The following is an 18,535-nucleotide window of genomic DNA, read 5'->3' on the forward strand; positions in this document are numbered from 1 at the left end:
GCCTGTACACCCTCCGTGAGAGGGTGTCAGCCCCGCCCCTGTGACTGACAGCCAGCCTGTACACCCTCCGTGAGAGGGTGTCAGCCCCGCCCCCTGTGACTGACAGCCAGCCTGTACACCCTCCGTGAGAGGGTGTCAGCCCCGCCCCCTGTGACTGACAGCCAGCCTGTACACCCTGCGTGAGAGGGTGTCAGCCCCGTCCCCTGTGACTGACAGCCAGCCTGTACACCCTGCGTGAGAGGGTGTGAGCCCCGCCCCCTGTGACTGACAACCAGCCTGTACACCCTGCGTGAGAGGGTGTCAGCCCCGCCCCTGTGACTGACAACCAGCCTGTACACCCTGCGGGAGAGGGTGTCAGCCCCGCCCCTGTGACTGACAGCCAGCCTGTACACCCTACGTGAGAGGGTGTCAGCCCCGCCCCCTGTGACTGACAACCAGCCTGTACACCCTCCGTGAGAGGGTGTCAGCCCCGCCCCTGTGACTGACAGCCAGCCTGTACACCCTCCGTGAGAGGGTGTCAGCCCCGCCCCCTGTGACTGACAGCCAGCCTGTACACCCTCCGTGAGAGGGTGTCAGCCCCGCCCCCTGTGACTGACAGCCAGCCTGTACACCCTGCGTGAGAGGGTGTCAGCCCCGTCCCCTGTGACTGACAGCCAGCCTGTACACCCTGCGTGAGAGGGTGTGAGCCCCGCCCCCTGTGACTGACAACCAGCCTGTACACCCTGCGTGAGAGGGTGTCAGCCCCGCCCCCTGTGACTGACAGCCAGCCTGTACAGCCTGCGTGAGAGGGTGTCAGCCCCGCCCCCTGTGACTGACAGCCAGCCTGTACACCCTGCGTGAGAGGGTGTCAGCCCCGCCCCTGTGACTGACAGCCAGCCTGTACACCCTGCATGAGAGGGTGTCAGCCCCACCCCTGTGACTGACAGCCAGCCTGTACACCCTGCGGGAGAGGGTGTCAGCCCCGCCCCTGTGACTGACAACCAGCCTGTACAGCCTGCGTGAGAGGCTGTCAGCCCCGCCCCTGTGACTGACAACCAGCCTGTACAGCCTGCGTGAGAGGGTGTCAGCCCCGCCCCTGTGACTGACAACCAGCCTGTACAGCCTGCGTGAGAGGGTGTCAGCCCCGCCCCCTGTGACTGACAACCAGCCTGTACACCCTGCGTGAGAGGGTGTCAGCCCCGCCCCTGTGACTGACAACCAGCCTGTACACCCTGCGTGAGAGGGTGTCAGCCCCGCCCCTGTGACTGACAACCAGCCTGTACACCCTGCGTGAGAGGGTGTCAGCCCAGCCCCCTGTGACTGACAGCACGCCTGTACACCCTGCGTGAGAGGGTGTCAGCCCCGCCCCTGTGGCTGACAACCAGCCTGTACACCCTGCGTGAGAGGGTGTCAGCCCCGCCCCTGTGACTGACAGCCAGCCTGTACACCCTGCGTGAGAGGGTGTCAGCCCCGCCCCCTGAGACTGACAACCAGCCTGTACACCCTGCGTGAGAGGGTGTCAGCCCCGCCCCCTGTGACTGACAACCAGCCTGTACATCCTGCGTGAGAGGGTGTCAGCCCCGCCCCCTGTGACTGACAACCAGCCTGTACACCCTGCGTGAGAGGGTGTCAGCCCCGCCCCTGTGACTGACAGCCAGCCTGTACACCCTGCGTGAGAGGGTGTCAGCCCCGCCCCTGTGACTGACAACCAGCCTGTACACCCTGCGTGAGAGGGTGTCAGCCCCGCCCCTGTGACTGACAGCCAGCCTGTACTCCCTGCGTGAGAGGGTGTCAGCCCCCGCCCCCTATGACTGACAACCAGCCTGTACACCCTGCGGGAGAGGGTGTCAGCCCCGCCCCTGTGACTGATAACCAGCCTGTACACCCTGCGTGAGAGGGTGTCAGCCCCGCCCCCTGTGACTGACAACCAGCCTGTACACCCTGCGTGAGATGGTGTCAGCCCCGCCCCCTGTGACTGACAACCAGCCTGTACACCCTGTGTGAGAGGGTGTCAGCCCCGCCTCTATGACTGACAACCAGCCTGTACACCCTGCGTGAGAGGGTGTCAGCCCCGCCCCTATGACTGACAACCAGCCTGTACACCCTGCGTGAGAGGGTGTCAGCCCCGCCCCCTGTGACTGACAACCAGCCTGTACACCCTGCGTGAGAGGGTGACAGCCTCGCCCCCTGTGACTGACAACCAGCCTGTACATCCTGCGTGAGAGGGTGTCAGCCCCGCGCCCTGTGACTGACAACCAGCCTGTACATCCTGCGTGAGAGGGTGTCAGCCCCGTCCCCTGTGACTGACAACCAGCCTGCACACCCTGCGTGAGAGGGTGCCAGCCCCGCCCCCTGTGACTGACAACCAGCCTGCACACCCTGCGTGAGAGGGTGTCAGCCCCGTCCCCTGTGACTGACAACCAGCCTGCACACCCTGCGTGAGAGGGTGTCAGCCCCGCCCCTGTGACTGACAGCCAGCCTGTACACCCTGCGTGAGAAGGTGTCAGCCCCGCCCCTGTGACTGACAACCAGCCTGTACACCCTGCGTGAGAGGGTGTCAGCCCCGCCCCCTGTGACTGACAACCAGCCTGTACACCCTGCGTGAGAGGGTGTCAGCCCCGCCCCCTGTGACTGACAGCCAGCCTGTACACCCTGCGTGAGAGGGTGTCAGCCCCGCCCCCTGTGACTGACAGCCAGCCTGTACACTCTGCGTGAGAGGGTGTCAGCCCCGCCCCCTGTGACTGAGAACCAGCCTGTACACCCTGCGTGAGAGGGTGTCAGCCCCGCCCCCTGTGACTGACAGCCAGCCTGTACACCCTGCGTGAGAGGGTGTCAGCCCCGCCCCTGTGACTGACAGCCAGCCTGTACACCCTGCGTGAGAGGGTGTCAGCCCCGCCCCCTGTGACTGACAACCAGCCTGTACACCCTGCGTGAGAGGGTGTCAGCCCCGCCCCATATTCTGGCAGAAGTGATGGTGATAGCTGGGTACATGTGCCAGACATGTCATAAAGGCTCCTGACACTGGAGGCCAGGGGTCTGCGAACTACAACTCCCAGCATAGACACGTCCGTGTCACCCACACGGTGCCCATAAGGGCTCATTCACACGACCGTTCCGTCTGTCCTGGTCAGTTCCTGGGTTTTGCGGACCCTCGGACTGGACCATCTTGTCTTTTGTGTAGGATCGGATGCACACGGCCGCGCTTCCATCCGATCCTACATATAACACATCGGATGCCGTATGTCCGCTCCGTTACTATGCAACATGTGCTCTTCTGTAATAACGGCCCGTGACCCCACACACTGCAAAATCCCCGGAAGCACTTCAATGTGACCTCCATCCGGTGCCCGCACAGCACTGTCAGCATCTGCCCGCACAGCACTGTCAGCATCTGCCCGCACAGCACTGTCAGCATCTGCCCGCACAGCACTGTCAGCATCTGCCCGCACAGCACTGTCAGCATCTGCCCGCACAGCAGTGTTATCATCTGCCCGCACAGCACTGTGTCAGCATCTGCCCGCACAGCAGTGTGTCAGCATCTGCCCGCACAGCAGTGTGTCAGCATCTGCCCGCACAGCAGTGTGTCAGCATCTGCCCGCACAGCAGTGTGTCAGCATCTGCCCGCACAGCAGTGTGTCAGCATCTGCCCGCACAGCAGCGTGTCAGCATCTGCCCGCACAGCAGTGTGTCAGCATCTGCCCGCACAGCACTGTGTCAGCATCTGCCCGCACACCACTGTCAGCATCTGCCCGCACAGCAGCGTGTCAGCATCTGCCTGCACAGCACTGTGTCAGCATCTGCCCGCACAGCAGTGTGTCAGCATCTGCCCGCACAGCAGTGTGTCAGCATCTGCCCGCACAGCAGTGTGTCAGCTTCTGCCCGCACAGCAGTGTGTCAGCATCTGCCCGCACAGCAGTGTGTCAGCATCTGCCCACACAGCACTGTGTCAGCATCTGCCCGCACAGCAGTGTGTCAGCATCTGCCCGCACAGCAGTGTGTCAGCATCTGCCCGCACAGCAGTGTGTCAGCATCTGCCCGCACAGCAGTGTGTCAGCATCTGCCCGCACAGCAGTGTCAACATCTGCCCGCACAGCAGTGTGTCAGCATCTGCCCGCACAGCACTGTCAGCATCTACCCGCACAGCAGTGTGTCAGCATCTGCCCGCACAGCAGTGTGTCAGCATCTGCCCGCACAGCAGTGTGTCAGCATCTGCCCGCACAGCAGTGTGTCAGCATCTGCCCGCACAGCAGCGTGTCAGCATCTGCCCGCACAGCAGTGTGTCAGCATCTGCCCGCACAGCACTGTGTCAGCATCTGCCCGCACAGCAGCATGTCAGCATCTGCCCGCACAGCAGTGTGTCAGCATCTGCCCGCACAGCAGTGTTATCATCTGCCCGCACAGCACTGTGTTGTCATCTGCCCGCACAGCAGTGTGTCAGCATCTGCCCACACAGCACTGTGTCAGCATCTGCCTACACAGCAGTGTGTCAGCATCTGCCCGCACAGCAGTGTGTCAGCATCTGCCCGCACAGCAGTGTGTCAGCATCTGCCCGCACAGCAGTGTGTCAGCATCTGCCCGCACAGCAGTGTCAACATCTGCCCGCACAGCAGTGTGTCAGCATCTGCCCGCACAGCACTGTCAGCATCTACCCGCACAACAGTGTGTCAGCATCTGCCTGCACAGCAGTGTGTCAGCATCTGCCCGCACAGCAGTGTGTCAGCATCTGCCCGCACAGCAGTGTGTCAGCGTTTGCCCGCACAGCAGTGTGTCAGCATCTGCCCACACAGCAGTGTGTCAGCATCTGCCCGCACAGCAGTGTGTCAGCATCTGCCCGCACAGCAGTGTGTCAGCATCTGCCCGCACAGCAGTGTCAACATCTGCCCGCACAGCAGTGTGTCAGCATCTGCCCGCACAGCAGTGTGTCAGCATCTGCCCGCACAGCAGTGTGTCAGCATCTGCCCGCACAGCAGTGTCAACATCTGCCCGCACAGCAGTGTGTCAGCATCTGCCTGCACAGCACTGTCAGCATCTACCCGCACAGCAGTGTGTCAGCATCTGCCCGCACAGCAGTGTGTCAGCATCTGCCCGCACAGCAGTGTGTCAGCATCTGCCCGCACAGCAGTGTGTCAGCGTCTGCCCGCACAGCAGTGTGTCAGCATCTGCCCGCACAGCAGTGTGTCAGCATCTGCCCGCACAGCAGTGTGTCAGCATCTGCCCGCACAGCACTGTCAGCATCTACCCGCACAGCAGTGTGTCAGCATCTGCCCGCACAGCACTGTGTCAGCATCTGCCCGCACAGCAGTGTGTCAGCATCTGCCCGCACAGCAGTGTGTCAGCATCTGCCCGCACAGCAGTGTGTCAGCATCTGCCCGCACAGCAGTGTGTCAGCATCTGCCCGCACAGCACTGTCAGCATCTACCCGCACAGCAGTGTGTCAGCATCTGCCCGCACAGCAGTGTGTCAGCATCTGCCCGCACAGCAGTGTGTCAGCATCTGCCCGCACAGCAGTGTGTCAGCATCTGCCCGCACAGCAGCGTGTCAGCATCTGCCCGCACAGCAGTGTGTCAGCATCTGCCCGCACAGCACTGTGTCAGCATCTGCCCGCACAGCAGCATGTCAGCATCTGCCCGCACAGCAGTGTGTCAGCATCTGCCCGCACAGCAGTGTTATCATCTGCCCGCACAGCACTGTGTTGTCATCTGCCCGCACAGCAGTGTGTCAGCATCTGCCCACACAGCACTGTGTCAGCATCTGCCTACACAGCAGTGTGTCAGCATCTGCCCGCACAGCAGTGTGTCAGCATCTGCCCGCACAGCAGTGTGTCAGCATCTGCCCGCACAGCAGTGTGTCAGCATCTGCCCGCACAGCAGTGTCAACATCTGCCCGCACAGCAGTGTGTCAGCATCTGCCCGCACAGCACTGTCAGCATCTACCCCCACAACAGTGTGTCAGCATCTGCCTGCACAGCAGTGTGTCAGCATCTGCCCGCACAGCAGTGTGTCAGCATCTGCCCGCACAGCAGTGTGTCAGCGTTTGCCCGCACAGCAGTGTGTCAGCATCTGCCCACACAGCAGTGTGTCAGCATCTGCCCGCACAGCAGTGTGTCAGCATCTGCCCGCACAGCAGTGTGTCAGCATCTGCCCGCACAGCAGTGTCAACATCTGCCCGCACAGCAGTGTGTCAGCATCTGCCCGCACAGCACTGTCAGCATCTACCCGCACAGCAGTGTGTCAGCATCTGCCCGCACAGCAGTGTGTCAGCATCTGCCCGCACAGCAGTGTGTCAGCATCTGCCCGCACAGCAGTGTCAACATCTGCCCGCACAGCAGTGTGTCAGCATCTGCCTGCACAGCACTGTCAGCATCTACCCGCACAGCAGTGTGTCAGCATCTGCCCGCACAGCAGTGTGTCAGCATCTGCCCGCACAGCAGTGTGTCAGCATCTGCCCGCACAGCAGTGTGTCAGCGTCTGCCCGCACAGCAGTGTGTCAGCATCTGCCCGCACAGCAGTGTGTCAGCATCTGCCCGCACAGCAGTGTGTCAGCATCTGCCCGCACAGCACTGTCAGCATCTACCCGCACAGCAGTGTGTCAGCATCTGCCCGCACAGCACTGTGTCAGCATCTGCCCGCACAGCAGTGTGTCAGCATCTGCCCGCACAGCAGTGTGTCAGCATCTGCCCGCACAGCAGTGTGTCAGCATCTGCCCGCACAGCAGTGTGTCAGCATCTGCCCGCACAGCAGTGTCAACATCTGCCCGCACAGCAGTGTGTCAGCATCTGCCCGCACAGCACTGTCAGCATCTACCCGCACAGCAGTGTGTCAGCATCTGCCCGCACAGCAGTGTGTCAGCATCTGCCCGCACAGCAGTGTGTCAGCATCTGCCCGCACAGCAGTGTGTCAGCATCTGCCCGCACAGCAGCGTGTCAGCATCTGCCCGCACAGCAGTGTGTCAGCATCTGCCCGCACAGCACTGTGTCAGCATCTGCCCGCACAGCAGCATGTCAGCATCTGCCCGCACAGCAGTGTGTCAGCATCTGCCCGCACAGCAGTGTTATCATCTGCCCGCACAGCACTGTGTTGTCATCTGCCCGCACAGCAGTGTGTCAGCATCTGCCCACACAGCACTGTGTCAGCATCTGCCTACACAGCAGTGTGTCAGCATCTGCCCGCACAGCAGTGTGTCAGCATCTGCCCGCACAGCAGTGTGTCAGCATCTGCCCGCACAGCAGTGTGTCAGCATCTGCCCGCACAGCAGTGTCAACATCTGCCCGCACAGCAGTGTGTCAGCATCTGCCCGCACAGCACTGTCAGCATCTACCCCCACAACAGTGTGTCAGCATCTGCCTGCACAGCAGTGTGTCAGCATCTGCCCGCACAGCAGTGTGTCAGCATCTGCCCGCACAGCAGTGTGTCAGCGTTTGCCCGCACAGCAGTGTGTCAGCATCTGCCCACACAGCAGTGTGTCAGCATCTGCCCGCACAGCAGTGTGTCAGCATCTGCCCGCACAGCAGTGTGTCAGCATCTGCCCGCACAGCAGTGTCAACATCTGCCCGCACAGCAGTGTGTCAGCATCTGCCCGCACAGCACTGTCAGCATCTACCCGCACAGCAGTGTGTCAACATCTGCCCGCACAGCAGTGTGTCAGCATCTGCCCGCACAGCAGTGTGTCAGCATCTGCCCGCACAGCAGTGTCAACATCTGCCCGCACAGCAGTGTGTCAGCATCTGCCTGCACAGCACTGTCAGCATCTACCCGCACAGCAGTGTGTCAGCATCTGCCCGCACAGCAGTGTGTCAGCATCTGCCCGCACAGCAGTGTGTCAGCATCTGCCCGCACAGCAGTGTGTCAGCGTCTGCCCGCACAGCAGTGTGTCAGCATCTGCCCGCACAGCAGTGTGTCAGCATCTGCCCGCACAGCAGTGTGTCAGCATCTGCCCGCACAGCAGTGTGTCAGCATCTGCCCGCACAGCAGTGTCAACATCTGCCCGCACAGCAGTGTGTCAGCATCTGCCCGCACAGCACTGTCAGCATCTACCCGCACAGCAGTGTGTCAGCATCTGCCCGCACAGCAGTGTGTCAGCATCTGCCCGCACAGCAGTGTGTCAGCATCTGCCCGCACTGCACTGTGTCAGCATCTGCCCGCACAGCAGTGTGTCAGCAGCAGCGGGGATGACGAGTGCTGACATCAGGAGGTTAGTAAAGGTCATTACCTGCTGTGATGATCTCCTGCACTTCTGACGTCAGCACTTGTCATCCCCTGCAGTGATCTGGGCTGACCTCATGACGTTAGCTCAGGTCACTGCACTGCTCTCCCAGCCAATGGGGAACCTTCTGTTCTTCATTGACTGGGACAGTGATTATGGATCATTGTGTTGCCCCCTTATTGGGTTATGCCGGACCCGGATTTGTTTTTCTTTCCAATAAATTGGTGAAGGAGGGAATGTGTTGGGGAGTGTTTTTTCAAATAAATATTTGTCATCTATTTTTTTTTTAATTACTGACTGGGTTGGTGATGTTGGGTATCTAATAGACGCGTGACATCACTAACCCCAGGGCTTGATGCCAGGTAACATTAAACAGCTGGTATCAACCCCATATATTACCCCGTTTGCCACAACACCAGGGCAACGAGATGAGCTGGGGCGAAGCGCCAGGATTGGTGCATCTAATAGGTGCACCACTTCTGGGGCGGCTGTGGCCTGCTATTTTTAGGCTAGGGAGGGTCCAATAACTGTGGACCTCCCTAGTCTGAGAATACCAGACCACAGCTGTCCGCTTTACCTTGGATGGTGATCCAATTTGGGGGGTCCCCACCTTTTTGTTTTAAATTATTTAATTTAAAATAACAGTGTGGGGTGCCCTCTGTTATGGATTACCAGCCAAGGTGAAGCTGCCAGCTGTGGTCTGCAGGCTGCAGCCGCCTGCTTTACCCGAGCTGGCTACAAAAGATGGGGGGACCCAATGTCGGTTTTTTAAATGATTTATTTCTTTTTTGGCGAAATACAAGGCTAGGCACCATTTACTGCCACATGAAAGGCACCAAAGAGTGCAAGATTACACAATGCTGGGGAGTGGGACATTATATATGTCTCTCTATTATCTATCTATCTAGCTATCTTTCCAGCTTTTGACTGTATGTAAACCTCCTTCCGTTTTTTTTGCGGTCCGCACACAGACTGTATACGGAATGGAACGGATGCGGATGTCACGCGAATGCCTCCGTGGAAAAACAGGACAGCAAAAACAGTCGTGTGAATGTGGCCTTAGTCACAGCCTGTATGAGCAGTATGAGTTTATCGCCACCTGCTGGACATGACTGGGGACTGCACCTAGTAACATCACCTCAGCAGACAGTAGCACACAATAGGATTAAAGGGGTGGTTCACCCATATTTTTTATTGTCTAGATCGATATTATATTGAGAAACAATGTTTCTCTCAAATACCTTGTGTTGTCAATACTGCCTGTGAGAGGCGCTATTGCAGACCGCTGCTCCCCGTCCAGTGACGTACCCGTCCAATGCTGCCTCGTCACATCCGTGCAGCCGGCTACAGTCTTCCAGATTCTGAGCTGTGAGCGATGTTTCACTGCTGTCACAGCCCATTTGCTCCCTCCTCCCTCCTAGCACAGCGCGTCTCCTGCTCCCCCCTCCGAGCACGGCGCGTCTCCTGCTCCCCCCTCCCTCCTCCCTCCTCGCACAGCACGGCGCGTCTCCTGCTCCCCCCTCCCTCCTCGCACAGCACAGCGCGTCTCCTGCTCCCCCCTCCGAGCACGGCGCATCTCCTCCTCCCTCCTCGCACAGCACGGCGCGTCTCCTGCTCCCTCCTAGCACAGCACGGCGCATCTCCTGTTCCCCCCTCCCTCCTCGCACAGCACGGCGCGTCTCCTGCTCCCTCCTCCCTCCTCGCACAGCACGGCGCGTCTCCTGCTCCCTCCTCCCTCCTAGCACAGCGCGTCTCCTGCTCCCCCCTCCGAGCACGGCGCATCTCCTCCTCCCTCCTAGCACAGAACGGCGCGTCTCCTGCTCCCTCCTCCCTCCTCGCACAGCACGGTGCGTCTCCTGCTCCCTCCTCGCACAGCACGGCGCGTCTCCTGCTCCCTCCTCCCTCCTCGCACAGCACGGTGCGTCTCCTGCTCCCTCCTCGCACAGCACGGCGCGTCTCCTGCTCCCTCCTCGCACAGCACGGCGCGTCTCCTGCTCCCTCCTCGCACAGCACGGTGCGTCTCCTGCTCCCTCCTCGCACAGCACGGCGAGTCTCCTGCTCCCTCCTCCCTCCTCGCACAGCACGGCGCGTCTCCTGCTCCCTCCTAGCACAGCACGGCGCGTCTCCTGCTCCCCCCTCCCTCCTCCCTCCTCGCACAGCACGGCGCGTCTCCTGCTCCCTCCTCCCTCCTCGCACAGCACGGCACGTCTCCTGCTCCCTCCTCCCTCCTAGCACAGCGCGTCTCCTGCTCCCCCCTCCGAGCACGGCGCATTTCCTCCTCCCTCCTAGCACAGAACGGCGCGTCTCCTGCTCCCTCCTCCCTCCTAGCACAGCACGGCGCGTCTCCTGCTCCCTCCTCCCTCCTCGCACAGCACGGTGCGTCTCCTGCTCCCTCCTCGCACAGCACGGCGCGTCTCCTGCTCCCTCCTCCCTCCTCCCTCCTCCCTCCTCGCACAGCACGGTGCATCTCCTGCTCCCTCCTCGCACAGCACGGCGCGTCTCCTGCTCCCTCCTCCCTCCTCGCACAGCACGGCGTGTCTCCTGCTCCCTCCTCCCTCCTCGCACAGCGCGTCTCCTGCTCCCTCCTCCCTCCTTCCTCCTCGCACAGCACGGCGCGTCTCCTGCTCCCTCCTCCCTCCTCGCACAGCACGGCGCGTCTCCTGCTCCCTCCTCCCTCCTCGCACAGCACGGCGCGTCTCCTGCTCCCTCCTCGCACAGCACAGCGCGTCTCCTGCTCCCTCCTCGCACAGCACAGCGCGTCTCCTGCTCCCTCCTCCCTCCTCGCACAGCACAGCGCGTCTCCTGCTCCCTCCTCCCTCCTCGCACAGCACAGCGCGTCTCCTGCTCCCTCCTCCCTCCTCGCACAGCACAGCGCGTCTCCTGCTCCCTCCTCCCTCCTAGCACAGCACGGCGCGTCTCCTGCTCCCTCCTAGCACAGCACGGCGCGTCTCCTGCTCCCTCCTCGCACAGCACGGCGCGTCTCCTGCTCCCTCCTCCCTCCTTCCTCCTCGCACAGCACGGCGCGTCTCCTGCTCCCTCCTCCCTCCTCGCACAGCACGGCACGTCTCCTGCTCCCTCCTCCCTCCTCGCACAGCGCGTCTCCTGCTCCCTCCTCCCTCCTCGCACAGCGCGTCTCCTGCTCCCTCCTCCCTCCTAGCACAGCACGGCGCGTCTCCTGCTCCCTCCTCCCTCCTCGCAAAACGCTGCAAGCAAGAGACGTGCTGTGAGGGAGGATGGAGGAGGAGCAGGGAGCTGATGGGCTCAGAATGCAGCCGGCTGCACGGATGTGACGAGGCAGCATTGGACGGGTACGTCACTGGACGGGGAGCAGCGGTCTGCAATAGCGCCTCTCACAGGCAGTATTGACAACACAAGGTATTTGAGAGAAACATTGTTTCTCAATATAATATCGATCTAGACAATAAAAAATATGGGTGAACCACCCCTTTAAGGAGCCGATGTAAGGAGATTTATATGCCATACAGTGCTCCTCTGGGAAATTATATATACAAATTGTACCTTCAGAGAAGTGGAGGGCTTGAACTCTAGTGCTTTTAATTGGGGCAGCAATCCTAAAAGATCCTTTAAGAAGCCCAGGGAGAGATGTTCCCTCTTATGTCTCGTCAGAGGCCTCTCATCCAGTCTAACCAGACCTCTTGCTTTGCTCTGATGAGGGGTAAACACCCAGAAACACGTGTTTACAGAGTGTCTGGTTGGCTTTTATCCTAAGTCATCTGGTAATACTCGTTAAAGAGTCTACACTGACTTTTCGGGTGACTACTTTGAAGTCCTCGTCCTCTGTGATATTGGCATATGTACTTCCCGTGCACAGACATGCTTCTTACCCCGTTGGTCTCCTTCCTCGTCTTCCTTCGGGAGGTACAGGTCCACCAGTTCCTCTGCACGGGTCACAGCCAGTTCGGCTCCCAGTCTCACCATCTCCCGGGCCCCGATGGCCCCCAAAGAGAGCACACCTAAAGAAGTGGCTTCATAGACCTCTGTGACGATTGTCTGGGTCCGGTTGATCACGTCCTGTGCCCGGCCCAGCGCCCGCGTCCTGACCGCGCTCACACCCATCACCAGCCTGAGGTGAATATCTGCCGCCACCTATAATATGAAGCCATGAGATCAGAAGACGACATGTACAGGTTAGGCCGACAATTGCTGCACATATATATTATTTACAGGGGGCGCCGCTGAGACGCAGCGACCATAGTGAGATCTACAGACAGAAGCTATATATCATCACATAGAAGTATACAGCATGATTATACAGAGTAAAATACTAATGACAGGGGGACGTTACCTCATCCGCTGGTCGGTGAAGCACCGGGAGACGAACCTCCAGCTCATCCATTACACGTAACGCAGCGCCATTTATCAACGCAACTAAGCAGAAAAAAAACAATACTCAATGAGGCGCAATGTAACACCCCAACCCTACATAAAGAATGGGTGACGTGTCGTTAGTGACCTCTCAGCAGTGATGTATATACAATGATATGCAAAAGTTTGGGCACCCCTAGTGTTATTGTGAACTGTTAAGCAAGTTGAGTCATCACAATAAAACCTCTCCTCCTCACAACCTATACAATTCAGCGTCAGACGTCTGCAAAACAACATCTAAACAAGCCTGATGGATTCTGCAAACAAGTCCTGAGGACCGATGAGGTTAAAATAGAACTCATGCCAAAATAATCTAAGGTGTGTGGAGAAAAAAGGGCACAGAATTTCAGGAAAAGAACATCTCGCCAACCATTAACCATGGGGTGGACCAATCATGCTTTGGGGTTGTGTTGCAGCCAATGGCAAAGGCAACATTTTATGGGTGGAGGGAAGAATGGATTCAATGAAATTTCAACAAATTCTTCATGCAAATATGACACTATCTGTAAAAAATCTGAAGAGGAGAAAAGGGGAGGAAAGAGAAGAGAGGAGAAAAGAGAAGAGAGGAGAAAAGAGTAGAAAAGAGTAGAAAAGAAAAGAGAGGAGAAGAGAGGAGAAAAGAGAAGAGAGGAGAAAAGAGTAGAAAAGAAAAGAGAGGAGAAAAGAGTAGAAAAGAGAAGAGAGGAGAAGAGAGGAGAAAAGAGTAGAAAAGAGAAGAGAGGAGAAGAGAGGAGAAAAGAGTAGAAAAGAGAAGAGAGGAGAAGAGAGGAGAAAAGAGTAGAAAAGAGAGGAGAAGAGAGGAGAAAAGAGGAGAAAAGAGTAGAAAAGAGAGGAGAAGAGAGGAGAAAAGAGGAGAAAAGAGGTGAAAAATGGAGAAAAGAGGATCGCTTGTACAAATGGCTACACACGGCAAAATCCACATTACAGTGATTACATAACATTAAAAGGCACAAATTGAAGGTTTTACGATGTCCCTCACAGTCCCCTGATCTGAACATCATTGAAAATCTGTGGCTTGACCTCAAAAGAGCAGTGCATGCAAGATGAGGCAGGAATCTCACAGAACTGGAAGACATCTCCAAGGAAGAGCAATGCATGCAAGATGAACCAGGAATCTCACAGAACTGGAAGACGTCTTCATGGAAGAGCAGTGCATGCAAGACGAGCCAAGAATCTCACAGAACTGGTAGATGTCTCCAAGGAAGAGCAGTGCATGCAAGACGAGCCAGGAATCTCACAGAACTGTAAGACGTCTACAAGGAAGAGCAGTGCATGCAAGGTGAGGCAGGAATCTCACAGAACTGGAAGACGACACAGGAATCTCACAGAACTGGAAGACTTATCCAAGGAAGAATAATGCATGCAAGATGAGCCAAGAATCTCACAGAACTGGAAGACATCTCCAAGGAAGAGCAGTGCATGCAAGACGAGCCAGGAATCTCACAGAACTGGAATATGTTTCCATGGAAGAGCAGTGCATGCAATATGAGCCAGGAATCTCACAGAACTGGAAGACATCTCCAAGGAAGAGCAGTGCATGCAAGACGAGCCAGGAATCTCACAGAACTGGAATACGTATCCAAGGAAGACCATTGCATGCAAGACGAGCCAAGAATTTCACAGAACTGGAAGACTTATTCAAGGAAGAATAATGCATGCAAGACGAGCCAAGAATCTCACAGAACTGGAAGATGTCTCCATGGACGAGCAGTGCATGCAAGATGAGGCAGGAATCTCACAGAACTGGAAGACGTCTACAAGGAAGAGCAGTGCGTGCAATATGAGCCAGGATTCTCACAGAACTGGAAGACGTCTCTGTGACGACATGGACACTCAGTGCCCAGCAGTGGTTAAATTTCTTAAAATTCAGCCAGACATGAAGATAGTTTGTTTATAAACAGGGGATAAGTCCCTCATTGTTTTTACAAGACTCTTGTTGACTCATGTAATTGCCTTGGCTAAGGAAGGTCAGACACCCAGATAAATCAATTATGCGAACCTTCCATTGTATTACTAAGTGAATTGCTAGATGTGATGTAACTTACCTGTCTATCCTGTCTCTGGATATTTGAATATGGCTTTAAATCTAGCCAATAAGAGCCCAGTCTTATCCACCAATCGTGAAGACCCCAATGGTCTGAATGGAGAGCTATATAAGAAGGACTGTCCATTGCCCGGGGAGACTCTTGCTAATTGATACCAATCTAGGACCTGCGGATCCGATTGGCAAGCCATAACCAAACCTGGATTATAACACTACATGGACTTCAGCATCGAATGCAAGGATTCGGCTGAGATATCAAGGACTACCCAAGGAAGAAACCCAGGTTGGGACAATTTGGTCACCTGGCTACAGGCTTTGTGGTCCTCAGACAGCCTCCTAAATCTGGCGCTATTCCATTCTCGGTGGGTGCCCGCCGAAAGCGGGGTGCTGCTGGACTGGAGTGAGTAGCCCTGGAACATCTGAGGCATGGACATTCTAATCCCTGGTGAGCAGCGGAAGGGGGAGAAACTGTTGCCGGTTACATTCTGTGGTTTTGCTGGTTATGTGTTATGTGCTGTTAATTGTTTGGGGATCCAATAAAGCCTTAATATTGTGATTCCCTCACCCTGTGTTGTCTGAGTAGTGTTCCGCCCACAGGTAAGGAGGCCGGCGGTCAGTTGGGATGAGCCCTAGGTCATGCTGTCTTTCTAAAGACGGCCGGATCAGCGGACAAGAGCACCCACTGACCCCCGTGTCTCCACAGGAGAGCACCCACTGACCCCCATGTCTCCACAGGAGAGCACCCACTGACCCCCATGTCTCCACAGGAGAGCACCCACTGACCTCCGTGTGTCCACAGGAGAGCACTCACTGACCCCCGTGTCTCCACAGGAGAGCACCCACTGACCCCCGTATCTCCACAGGAGAGCACCCACTGACCCCCGTGTCTCCACAGGAGAGCACCCACTGACCCCCATGTCTCCACAGGAGAGCACCCACTGACCCCCGTGTGTCCACAGGAGAGCACCCACTGACCCCCGTGTGTCCACAGGAGAGCACTCACTGACCCCCGTGTCTCCACAGGAGAGCACCCACTGACCCCCGTGTCTCCACAGGAGAGCACCCACTGACCCCCGGGTCTCCACAGGAGAGCACTCACTGACCCCCGTGTCTCCACAGGAGAGCACCCACTGACCCCCATGTCTCCACAGGAGAGCACCCACTGACCTCCGTGTCTCCACAGGAGAGCACCCACTGACCCCCGTGTCTCCACAGGAGAGCACCCACTGACCCCCGTGTCTCCACAGGAAAGCACCCACTGACCCCCATGTCTCCACAGGAGAGCACCCACTTACCCCTGTGTCTCCACAGGAGAGCACCCGCTGACCCCCATGTCTCCACAGGAGAGCAGCCACTGACCTCCGTGTCTCCACAGGAGAGCACCCACTGACCCCCGTGTCTCCACAGGAGAGCACCCACTGACCCCCGTGTCTCCACAGGAGAGCACCCACTGACCCCCGTGTCTCCACAGGAGAGCACCCACTGACCCCCATGTCTCCACAGGAGAGCACCCACTGACCTCCGTGTCTCCACAGGAGAGCACCCACTGACCCCCGTGTCTCCACAGGAAAGCACCCACTGACCCCCATGTCTCCACAGGAGAGCACCCACTTACCCCCGTGTCTCCACAGGAGAGCACCCGCTGACCCCCGGGTCTCCACAGAGAGCACCCACTGACCCCCATGTCTCCACAGGAGAGCACCCACTGAGCCCCGTGTCTCCACAGGAGAGCACCCGCTGCCCCCCGTGTCTCCACAGGAGAGCACCCGCTGACCCCCGTGTCTCCACAGGAGAGCACCCACTGACCCCCGTGTCTCCACAGGAGAGCACCCACTGACCCCCGTGTCTCCACAGGAGAGCACCCGCTGACTCCCGTGTCTCCACAGGAGAGCACCCGCTGACCCCCGGGTCTCCACAGGAGAGCACCCACTGACCCCCGTGTCTCCACAGGAGAGCACCCGCTGACCCCCGTGTCTCCACAGGAGAGCACCCGCTGACCCCCGTGTCTCCACAGGAGAGCACCCACTGACCCCCGTGTCTCCACAGGAGAGCACGCACTGACCCCCGTGTCTCCACAGGAGAGCACGCACTGACCCCCGTGTCTCCACAGGAGAGCACCCACTGACCCCCGTGTCTCCACAGGAGAGCACCCACTGACCCCCGGGTCTCCACAGGAGAGCACCCACTGACCCCCGGGTCTCCACAGGAGAGCACCCGCTGACCCCCGTGTCTCCACAGGAGAGCACCCACTGACCCCCGTGTCTCCACAGGAGAGCACCCGCTGACCCCCGTGTCTCCACAGAGAGCACCCACTGACCCCCGGGTCTCCACAGGAGAGCACCCACTGACCCCCGTGTCTCCACAGGAGAGCACCCACTGACCCCCGTGTCTCCACAGGAGAGCACCCACTGACCTCCGTGTCTCCACAGGAGAGCACCCACTGACCCCCGTGTCTCCACAGGAGAGCACCCGCTGACCCCCGTGTCTCCACAGGAGAGCAGCCACTGACCCCCGTGTCTCCACAGGAGAGCACCCGCTGACCCCCGTGTCTCCACAGGAGAGCACCCTCTGACCCCCGTGTCTCCACAGGAGAGCACCCGCTGACCCCCGTGTCTCCACAGGAGAGCACCCGCTGACCCCCGTGTCTCCACAGGAGAGCACCCACTGATCCCCGTGTCTCCACAGGAGAGCACCCACTGACCCCCGGGTCTCCACAGGAGAGCACCCACTGACCCCCATGTCTCCATAGGAGAGCACCCACTGACCTCCGTGTCTCCACAGGAGAGCACCCACTGACCCCCGTGTCTCCACAGGAGAGCACCCACTGACCTCCGTGTCACCACAGGAGAGCACCCGCTGACCCCCGTGTCTCCACAGGAGAGCACCCACTGACCCCCGTGTCTCCACAGGAGAGCACCCACTGACCCCAGTGTCTCCATAGGAGAGCACCCACTGACCCCCATGTCTCCACAGGAGAGCACCCACTGACCCCTATGTCTCCACAGGAGAGCACCCACTGACCTCCGCGTCTCCACAGGAGAGCACCCACTGACCCCCATGTCTCCACAGGAGAGCACCCGCTGACCCCCGTGTCTCCACAGGAGAGCACCCACTGACCCCCATGTCTCCACAGGAGAGCACCCACTGACCCCCATGTCTCCACAGGAGAGCACCCACTGACCCCCATGTCTCCACAGGAGAGCACCCACTGACCCCCATGTCTCCACAGGAGAGCACCCACTGACCCCCATGTCTCCACAGGAGAGCACCCACTGACCTCCGTGTCTCCACAGGAGAGCACCCACTGACCTCCGTGTCTCCACAGGAGAGCACCCACTGACCTCCGTGTCTCCACAGGAGAGCACCCACTGACCCCCGCGTCTCCACAGGAGAGCACCCACTGACCCCCGTGTCTCCACAGGAGAGCACCCACTGACCCCCGGGTCTCCACAGGAGAGCACCCACTGACCCCCGGGTCTCCACAGGAGAGCACCCACTGACCCCCGTGTCTCCACAGGAGAGCACCCGCTGACCCCCGTGTCTCCACAGGAGAGCACCCGCTGACCCCCGTGTCTCCACAGGAGAGCACCCACTGACCCCCGTGTCTCCACAGGAGAGCACCCACTGACCCCCGTGTCTCCACAGGAGAGCACCCACTGACCCCCGCGTCTCCACAGGAGAGCACCCACTGACCCCCGTGTCTCCACAGGAGAGCACCCACTGACCCCCGTGTCTCCACAGGAGAGCACCCACTGACCCCCGTGTCTCCACAGGAGAGCACCCGCTGACCCCCGTGTCTCCACAGGAGAGCAGCCACTGACCCCCGTGTCTCCACAGGAGAGCACCCGCTGACCCCCGTGTCTCCACAGGAGAGCACCCTCTGACCCCCGTGTCTCCACAGGAGAGCACCCGCTGACCCCCGTG

At 59.0% G+C, this 18,535-nt stretch overlaps 1 protein-coding gene across 1 annotated transcript in view; it reads right to left on the reverse strand.

Annotated features, from left to right (window-relative positions):
- Window positions 1–18,535, reverse strand: part of LOC142258644 (perilipin-2-like) — an 86,496-nt gene that overhangs the window by 53,817 nt on the left and 14,144 nt on the right. Inside the window, exons 4-5 of the mRNA XM_075331281.1 lie at window positions 12,488–12,570; window positions 12,027–12,288 (exon numbers count right to left, since the gene is read on the reverse strand). Coding sequence (XP_075187396.1) covers window positions 12,027–12,288; window positions 12,488–12,570 — 345 coding nt within the window. The remainder of the gene's footprint in view (window positions 1–12,026; window positions 12,289–12,487; window positions 12,571–18,535) is intronic.

The sequence above is a fragment of the Anomaloglossus baeobatrachus genome, chromosome 12, assembly GCF_048569485.1.
Source record: "Anomaloglossus baeobatrachus isolate aAnoBae1 chromosome 12, aAnoBae1.hap1, whole genome shotgun sequence".
Classification (NCBI taxonomy): Eukaryota; Metazoa; Chordata; class Amphibia; order Anura; family Aromobatidae; genus Anomaloglossus; species Anomaloglossus baeobatrachus.